Below are 9891 nucleotides of genomic sequence, written 5' to 3' on the forward strand. Positions count from 1 at the left end.
TGATGGGAACTTGGGCTGTTTCCATCTTAGCTGTTGTAAATAGCTCTGCTATGAATATAGGGGTGCATATATTCTTTCTGATTGGTTTTTCGGGATTCTTAGGATATATTCCCTGAAGTGGGATCAAATGGCAGTTCTATTTTTAGTTTTTTGAGGAAACCCCATACTGTTTTCCACAGTGGCTGCACCACTCTGCATTCCCACCAGCACTATATTAGGGTTCCCTTTCCCAACATCCTCGCCAGCACTTGCTGTTTGTTGATTTATTGATGGTAGCCATTCTGGCAGGTGTGAGGTGATACTTGATGGTATTTTTAATTTAAAAAATATTTTTATTAACTTCAGAGAGGAAGGGAGGGAGAGAGAGATAGAAACATCAGTGATGAGAGAGAATCATTGATTGGCTGCCTCCTGCATGCCCCCTACTAGTGGTAGCATCGAGCCTGCAACCTAGGCATGTGCCCTGATGGGGAAGTGAACCATGACCTCCTGGTTCATAGGTTGACACTCAACCCTGAGCCACGCTGGCCGGGCTGTAGTTTGAATTTGCATCTCTGGTCCTGGCCCTGGCAGGTGAGGGAGGCAATCAGTTGATGTGTCTCTCACATCGATGTTTCACTCTCTCTCCCCTCCCCTCCTTCCACTCTCTCTAAAAAATCAATGGAAAAATATCCTCAGGTGAGGATTAACAACAGCAAAAAAATCAAATACATCAATGGATGTGTTTGTGTGCCTCACTTTCTGTTCTTCCTGCCTTTGAGGAAGGTCCTCATACACGGTGCTTAGTCATTTTGTCAGATCTCTGAAGTGGTTGCTGGCAGCAGAGACTAGCAGTTCCCAGAGCAGTTTGCAAAAGCAAGGTTGATTGGCATGGAATTTTGTCAACAAGCTCTTATGTTAGACTATCTCAGTGAGCTGCTGGGGTGAGAGGGAAGTGGATTTGTTTGCAGTATTAGCTCCTTACCCTTCATACGACCTTTGACAAATCCCTTGACTTCATCTATAATGCCATCCTAATACCCACTACACTAGAGAGCTATTGAAAAGATTACATAAAATAAGAAAGTGTATGAGCCACTCTGCCGAACGCATTATATTACCTGGTTTATGTTAACTGCCAGGGCCTTCCCCTCCTGGTAAATGATTATTTTTATGGCTTATTTATGTAGACTGGTGTTCTTGTAATTCACATGACGTAGCAGGAGTCCGTTTCTCAGGGGAAGAATGAAAGTATCGCTTGACCTGGGTATTTATCTGTTTTTCCTGAAGTGGATTGATTCTAGGATGATACCTGCTTTTTCAGGCCCGGTTTTCACAAAACTTCCCTAAATTAGACGAAAGTAGATAATTAGGGTAAAGAAAGTGTTTAAATTGTAAGACATTCAAAGCAATCCAGTATGTCATTTTGAGCCCCAATTTAGTCTTTCTTCAGGCTAGGGCTGGGCTGCGTGCTCAGCGTTTATCCAGAACAGCGTCTCACTGCCCAGGGGTCATGGTGACCCTCCTTCCAGTGGCTCTCAGGTGACTGTGCACTTCACATGTTAGCACCAGGATTTGGTTCAGTCATTTATCTAAAACACTCAAAACCTGCTGTGTTGGCCTATGTGTATTTCATAAATATACTGTCAATGTTGCTTTTTGTGTTTTTGCTGTAATCTTCCCTACCATCGATATTCTAGTTGTGGTAAATGGGCCTAATTTCTATGTCTCTACATTTTAATGGGCATACACAAAAAATTATAAATTATTTTACCTGTAGCTTCTGGATGAAAGAGATTTGAGTTTCTAGCAGAGGCTTCTTAACCTGGTGTTCGTTTTCTCTGGACTTGTTCGATTCCTACCTGGTTGTTGGAGGTTCAGCCTCAGGTTTATACAAGATCCCATTAAGTTTTTGCTGCCTCCCCCTCCTTGCCCCCAAGATAATTATGTGTAATGAATTTCCTTGTATTTACTTACTTTTTATTTTGTATTTATTTTATTTATTTGAGAGAGAGAGAGAGAGAGAGAGAGAGAGAGAAACTGATTTGTTGTTCCACTTAATTATGCGTTCATTGGCTGCTGCTTGTATGTGCCTTGATGGATGGGAACAATGATCTAACCAATTGAACTACCCGGCCTGGGCATGATTTTCCTTGTTTTTTAAATGTCCTCTTTAGAAGACAAGTTAGGAACAAGTTTGAATTAACATATCAAAAACAGATGCTCCTTGATTTGCTCTTAGATATATTCAATAATCTTTCCTTATGCTGATTTTCACTCTTACATAATTTGCTTCTTTTTATAAAAAAAAATATTTTTATTGATTCAGAGGGAGAGGGAGAGAGAGAGAGAAATACCAATGATGAGAGCGAATCATTGATTCGCTTCTTGCACTCCCTACACTTAGGGATTGAGCCCACGACATGGGCATGTGCACCAGGAATCAAACTGTGACCTCCTGGTTCATAGGTCGACTCTCAACCGCTGGCCGGGCCCAATTTGCTTCTTAAGCAAACTAATTAAAAATGTGTTATGACTGACATTTGATAAGATTTTAATTTTGAGATTTTACCAAGCGTTCTTCTCTGAGAACTTTAATGAATTCATCAAGACAGTTGTAGTTGCTTATAACTGCAGTCTTACTAGTGATCAGTTTGCAAGCAGGCCTGCTAGGCAGTGCAAAGAGATAGCAGGTCTATGAGGCAGTGACTTTCATTATACAGGGGTGGCCCCCTAGCAGGTAATGGAAACAGGAAGAAGAACAGCAAGTGTATTTGCCCAACTGCTCATCACTTTCAGAGAAATCTTCCTAGGCCCACACTCAGATAAGAGTGACGTTACTTTGGAGCATTAGCTGGGAGGAAAGGCCTGTGAAACAGTATCCATTTTTCCTAGAAGTCCAAAGAGGATTTGTAACCACTTGGGGTTTTCATGTGAAAAGCCAAGTGTTGTTGTTTTTTTTTTCCCCTGCTTTTATGGGATGGTTTGTGGATACTTCAGAATCTCTTCTTTCCTTTCGGTATTATTCAAGCCTGTGGCTAAGTAGTTAGTTTAAATAGATATGGAACATTGACTTTAAAAAAAATTTATCTTTACTGTTGAAAGTATTATAGTTGTCCCCTTTTTTCCTCATTGACTCCCCGCCCCCCCAGGCCTTCCCCACACTATAATCTGTGTCCATGGGTTATACTTATATGCATATAAGTACTTTGGTTAATCTCTCCCCCTGCCCTTCCCTCTGAGATATGTCAGTCTGTTGCATGCTTCCATGTCTCTGGATCTATTTTGTTTGTCAGTTTAATTTGTTCATTAGAGTCCACTTAAATTTAAGTGACTTTTCCTATTATGTAGAAGGTGTTCAGGTAACTGACAAAGGAAAATAAATCAATAATGCTCAATTCAGCATTAGTTCAAGGGCTGACGTTTTCTTAGAACAGGGTCGATAGGGCAGGAGAAAGGGATCGCATGTGGCACTGACCCCTTGGACGTTCACCCACGTACTCCTTCTGGGTGAACAGAGAAACTGGTGTCTCACTTCCTTTCACTGCCCTTCAGGGGTCGGGCATTATTTTTATTTGAAGCAGAATCTATGTATTATTAAGGTCAGACTTCATCATCAAAACATCAGTATGAAAATACAGTCTAAAATAAAGATGTATTTTTACACTTGATCTTAGCCAAAAGGCTGAGAAGCGATAATAAAGATGTGTTTTTTATTAATGTGGTTCATTAATCAAAATTTTCTTTTGAATTCCTTTCCTGTACAATATACTGAGTAGGCTGCAGTAGCTGTCCAGCTAAATTTGGGCATGAATTTCCTGTTAATCTCAGTCATTTGGTTTTTTCCATTTGCTTTTTAAAATTTCCTGTCCAAACTCATTTACTTTTCCATTTGCTTAAAAAATTTTTTCCTATCTTGAGTTATTTCTTAGGAGTGAAATATACATACACAGATTCTCCTCCCCCCCCCCCCCCCCCAGTATCTCTTTCTTGTTATTCAGAATACAAAGGGCCCTAACTGGTTTGGCTCAGTGGATAGAGCGTCAGCCTGCGGACTGAAGGGTCCCGGGTTTGATTCCAGTCAAGGGCATGTACCTTGGTTGCAGGCGCATCCCCAGTGGGGGGTGTGTGGGAGGCAGCTGATCGATGTTTCTCTCTCATCGATGTTTCTAACTCTCTATCCCTCTCCCTTCCTCGCTGTTAAAAAACCAATAAAATATATTAAAAAAAAAAAAAAGAATACCAAAGGGTCATTTCTTCATTGGTGGATAACATACACTATTAATAATAATTGCTGGAATATTTAAAATTGTAATTCTCTACTTCTGAATATGTTCTTTTACAAACTTAAATTGAAAACATGAAGAGGAAGAGAACCCTGATCTACACTAATAAAAAGGAAACATGCAAATTGACTGTCCCTCCACTATGCCCACCACCCAATCAGGGTGAGTATGCAAATTAACCCAACAAAGATGGCGGTTAATTTGCATACACAGGCGTGGAGCGAAGACTGAAGAGGCTTGGCTTCTCTGCTGCGTCCAGACCAAAGGCCTGGGTCCGAGGTGCCGGCAGCCAGGGGAAGGAAGGCCTATTGCTCGAATCTTTGTGCAATGGGCCTCTAGTATTAAAATAAGAAGCCTTTGTTGTAAGTGGCAGTACATAGTGGAGTGAGCCCTGGAGTGGGGGGCAGCAGACCCAAATCCTAGTCCCATTCTCCAATTAATTTGTTCCATCACTGGAAAAGCATCTGAACCTTTTGGACCTCAACTCCAGACTGAAAGTTTGAGCTAAATATCCCAAGTTCCTCATGGAAGCAGACTCACTGAGAGGAGTAAGGCACTATCTTCTCTTCACAGACTTGATGGCGGTTTTCCCCTCGTGTTCGTTCAGCGGGAAGCGGGGCGCACCACAGGGGAGACATGACTCTCACAGTGGCGGTGTGGTCCAGCCAGAGGGACAGACCCAGGCACAGGCTTCTCATGAGATGCCAGTGTTGGTAGAATCTTAGAAATGTCATGACACTTGGTTTCATAAATACACTCCAAACTCAGTCTGAGGAGGAATGTTCTTTCTAGACCTAATGCTGTTGCCTTTTCTTTTGCTTTTAGGAGCTTATTTAATGAAAAGTGCCAAAGACTGAAAAACCAAACATGAGGGTAGCAGGTAAGATAAATATGTCAGTTCAGTAGAAATAATTTTGCTCGTTGTATAACCTGTTTGTTTAGTAATGATGACAGGAGGGGCCAAATAATCTTTTCTATATTGAATGCAAAGCTGAAATACAACTAAATAATCAATTAGCCTCTTTATATTTTTGTTGTTGTTGTTAATCCTCACCCAAGGGTATTTTTCCATTGACTTTTAAAGAAAGTGGGAGGGAGGGAGGAAGGGGGAGAGAGAGAGAGTGAAAAACGTCGATGTGAGAGAGACTCATCGGTTGGTTGCCTCTTGCACTCACTCGAAGCGGGGTAGGAGATTGAACCTGCACGAGAATCAAACCTGAGACCCTTCGGTTCATGGGCCAGAGTTCTAACCACTGAGCAATGCCAGCCAGGGTAGCCTCTTTCCTTTTTTTAAAAATATATTTTCATTGATTTCAGAGAGCCACGGAGAGGGAGAGAGAGATAGAAACATCGATGATGAGAGAGAATCATTGATTGGCTGCCTCCTGCACCCCTCCTTGCCCTCCCCCCCTCCCCCCCCCACTAGGGATGGAGCCTGCAACCCAGGCATATGTTCTGATTGGGAATTGAACCGAATCGAACCATGACCTCCTGGTCGATGCTCAGCTACTGAGTCACACTGGCCAGGGCTAGCCTCTTTACTTTTTTATGTAGATGGCAAATCACAATTTGGACATTTAATGGGTGTTACGTAAGTGTTTGGGAACACTTTCATTGAAATTAATTTATGCTAAATATTTTGAGTTATGGCTTTAATGTTCATGTTCTTATACATTAAGTTTATTTACTAAATAATACATAGATAATGTTCATATAAAGAACAATCTGACAACCTTGGGGTTGGTTTCTGTTTTTGCTAAGTTCTAGCTTGTTGAGGAAATGAGCTATAAAGTTTAAAAGCTTAAATTTTTTTAATGCATATGAATAAATTAAAACTGTATGTAAAGGATTCAATAAAGTGTGTTTTGCGTAAGTGACTTATATACAGGGTGGGGCAAAAGTAGTTTACAGTTGTTCGTATGGAAAATAATACCATCATTAATAAATTACACAAGAATAGTGTTTCGTGTACTCACAACTGTAAACCTACTTTTGCCCCACTCTGTGTTTGCTAGTTCAAGTTCAGTCAGCCTAAATGAGATCATGCATAGGCACATCTGTTTCTTAGGCAGCATATCAAGGAAACTGAAAAACACCACTTGATGGTCATAGTATTAAGGTAGTTATCCTTAAACATTATAAAAAGACAAAGGCATACATAACTGGAGGGGCTGATGACCCTCCTCTTCTACCTATAGTGAAAGTAGGTGTGATCTGCCCTAACTGGTTTGGCTCAGTGGATAGAGGATTGGCCCATGGACTGAAGGATCCCGGGTTTGATTCTGGCATGGGCATATACCTTGGTTGTGGGTTCAATCCCCAGTAGGGGGCGTGCAGGAGAAAGCTGATCAATGTTATTGATGTTTCTAACTCTCTATCCATCTCCCTTCCTCTGAAAAATCAATAAAATATATTTTAAGAAATAAAAAGAAAGAAAGAAAAAGAGAGAGAAAATAAAATAAATGTGATCCTTCTGCACCCACCCAGCCTCCAGCACAGTCAAGGCCCTGGAGGAAGTGTGCACTTTACATAGAAATTTCTGAGTGTGTGTCCAACATGGGCGATAACCTGTAATTCTCAAAATCAATATAGTCATTCTTTTAATTATCATCTTCTTGCCAGCAAACAAATATTTTCCTAAGGGAGAACCTCTTAGAACAGTGGTTCTCAACCTTGGCTGCACATGAGAATCACCTGGGAATCTTTTTAAAATCCTGATTTCTGGGCCTCATCATTAGTAACAAAGAAACAGAATTTCCAGAGGATGAGGTCTAGAAATCAGGATTTTAAAAAGATTCCCAGGTGATTGTAATGTGCAGCCAAGGTTGAGAACCACTGATTTAGAAGAACCACAACTTCAGCACCGTTGGGTTATACTGGGGGCTGCCAGGCAGAATTTTTAGAATGGCCAGCTCACTCTTTGTTCACCATGAAAAGCAGCTCACAGATCTGTGTCCCCCAGTCCCAGCCCCATTCCCACCACCTCGCCTGAGTTGGGTCTGCAGTGACAACAGGCAGAATGAAGAGACAGAGCAGAGGCTGACCTCCCAGAGTGGAGGCCCTTCTCATTTGCCTCAAACTTTGAACTCTAGCAATTGGAGCTTCTGATATGACACAGGCCCAACCCACCATTTTTAATTCCTTGGGCCCAGCCCTTCCCAAACGTCCTTCTATACCAGTGGAATGAAGCCCATAAATCAGGATTTTAAATAGATTCCCAGGTGATTCTAATGTGCAGCCAAGGTTGAGAACTACTGTCTTAGAAGAACCTAAAATCAAGTTGGGTGGGCAAACAAGTCTTGCTTTAGCCATAATTATGTAGAATCAAGTACAGGTGATTAAACATGATTATTAAGTAAAAATTACTGAGGGGTGCCGAAACCGGTTTGGCTCAGGTGATAGAGTGTCGGCCTGCGGACTGAAGGGTCCCAGGTTCGATTCCGGTCAAGGGCATGTACCTGGGTTGCAGGCATATCCCCGGTGGAGGATGTGCAGGAGGCGGCTGATCAATGTTTCTCTCTCATCAATGTTTCTGACTATCTCTCTCCTTTCCTCTCTGTAAAAAATCAATAAAATAAATTTAAAAAAAAAATTATTGAGGGGTGTTCACTAATGCTTTTGTAGAAATTTGAAAGTCTAGATTTCTTGATCATGAACTTACAAAAAATATTCCTTTTGAGTAACTGTACAACTATTAAAGAAAAATCTTTCCAGAAACCAAGTGCTTGTTTGTGGTTTTAAAGGGTTATAACATCTTTTTTTTTTCTTTTTAACAAAAATATGACCTTTGAGTACAGTAGGATTGCAATTACATATTTCCAGATGATTTTTTAAAAGTATATTATTTAACTAAGCATGGTTATTTGAAATAAAGCAAGTTTCCCTTTCTTACATAATTCTACATTCATTCTAGTTCAAATGAACTTTGTCATCTAGTCCATTTCTCTGATTCTGACAATTACTCCCAAGGCTAATTGATGAGTAATTGTCCACTGAGTGATGCTTATTTCATGTTTGGCACTGCTCTTAGTCTAGTTCTTCAAGGCCTTGCTTTCAGTGAGTGAATAAGGAAGATTAGCTGTTTATTGCTTTCCAAATAATGAATCCTTTCTAATTTCAAAACCATTCTGGTTGCTTTGAAATATGCTTACAGTCATTATTCATACAGTGAGGCACCAATATCTAAAGTTTATGCTTTTTGATTTGTGAAAAGTAGGGACACACTCACTCTATTGTTTGATTAGTGCAGCTCATGGCTAGAAGGAAGAGGGAATCTCATGGGAAGTTATGAATGAGGACTGTGGTGTGGCATGGGTAGGCCCTTCCAGGTTCAGAACTGGATGGTGATCAGCGCTGGAAGAGCTCCCTCCGTAACAGACATTCCAGAGCTCTGCCACTACGGAGGCTCTGCTAGCCTTCACCTGCCTGCTCCTCAGGGACCTTCTGCTTGTTCTATTACAGTTGGTTTCTCCACCTCGAACTTCTTTCCCTCTTAGAGCTTTTGTGTCCTCCTAGATCCTCTGATGGTCCAGTATAAGTGACTATGTCATGGTTTAAGACTGAGTTCTACTACTGATGAGTTATGTGAACTTAGGCAAGTGGTCAAAATTCTTAGCCTTGTCCCTCTTATTTGTAAAGGGAAAAATACTACCTTAAAAAGCTGTGCAGCCCTAACTGGTCTCGCTCAGTGGATAGAGCGTCAGCCTGCGGACTGAAGGGTCCCAGGTTCAATTCCAGTCAAGGGCACATCCCCAGTGGGGGGTTTGCAGGAGGCAGCTGATCGGTGTTTCTCTCACATCGATGTTTCTAACTCTCTATCCTTCTCCCTTCCTCTCTTTAAAAAAATCAATAAAATATATTTTTAAAAAAAGCTGTGCAAATGAGATTATGCTTATAAAGCATTTAGCTCTACAGTAGGCAGCAAGTAAATAGTATATGTCTGTGCATCTGTGTTTGTGGTATGTAGATCTGTACATATATGTAGTTTGCCTAGTGTAGGCTCCGGTTTAGCTTAGTATTGAACTCATTCTAGAACTTCCTCCATATATGATAAACTTGGTATTTTAATATTACAGTCTTGTGCAACGAAGGTTTTATCTGTCTGCTTTAAGGGACAGGGAAAGGTGATCTCTAGTTGAACCCGCTCCTGCTTGCTAGGAAATGAGATGTTAACCCATCATGTGATAGAGGTCTTAATGATCAAGAAGGAATATGCCACCTGTTTCCATTCATCTATTTAGTAAACACTTGCTGAGAGTATTACTATGTGCCAGGCCCTCTGCTGATTCCTGCTGGGGGAAGTTTCAAAGCCTTGTGGAATTTTACTGTCTTAGGCACCAGAAATGTAGGCAACTTGTCGTCACTCTTGAAAACAGGAAGCACAGCTTTTGGAAGGGAGACGGTAAGAAACGGAGAGGTCGAGGTTGATTAGTGTAGTGGTTAGCTTTGTTTTGTCATTGCCACTTCGTTTCTGTATTTGGAGTGTTTCTCAGTAGAAGTGAGGAACTCTGAGAAACTGCTGCCTCTTGGAGGCATTTGCCTTTCCGAGCATCCCAGTTCATTTCCTTCCCTCCTCTTACGATGAAGATCTCACATCTTTAGGTTTATGAAATTAGAAGGAGTATAG

At 41.1% G+C, this 9891-nt stretch overlaps 1 protein-coding gene and 1 pseudogene across 1 annotated transcript in view; one reads left to right on the forward strand and one right to left on the reverse strand.

Moving 5' to 3' along the window:
- Positions 1 to 3513: 3513 nt before the first annotated feature.
- LOC111824484 lies at positions 3514 to 3676 on the reverse strand (annotated as a pseudogene).
- Positions 3677 to 4991: 1315 nt separating this feature from the next.
- The window catches only part of LOC102423377 (protein FAM3C-like), a 38311-nt gene continuing 33411 nt past the window's right edge, over positions 4992 to 9891 (forward strand). Inside the window, exon 1 of the mRNA XM_023748715.1 lies at positions 4992 to 5145. Within this exon, the coding sequence (XP_023604483.1) occupies positions 5133 to 5145 (13 nt within the window). The 5' untranslated portion in view covers positions 4992 to 5132. The remainder of the gene's footprint in view (positions 5146 to 9891) is intronic.

Source organism: Myotis lucifugus, unplaced genomic scaffold (assembly GCF_000147115.1).
Source record: "Myotis lucifugus unplaced genomic scaffold, Myoluc2.0 scaffold_1719, whole genome shotgun sequence".
Lineage (NCBI taxonomy): Eukaryota > Metazoa > Chordata > Mammalia > Chiroptera > Vespertilionidae > Myotis > Myotis lucifugus.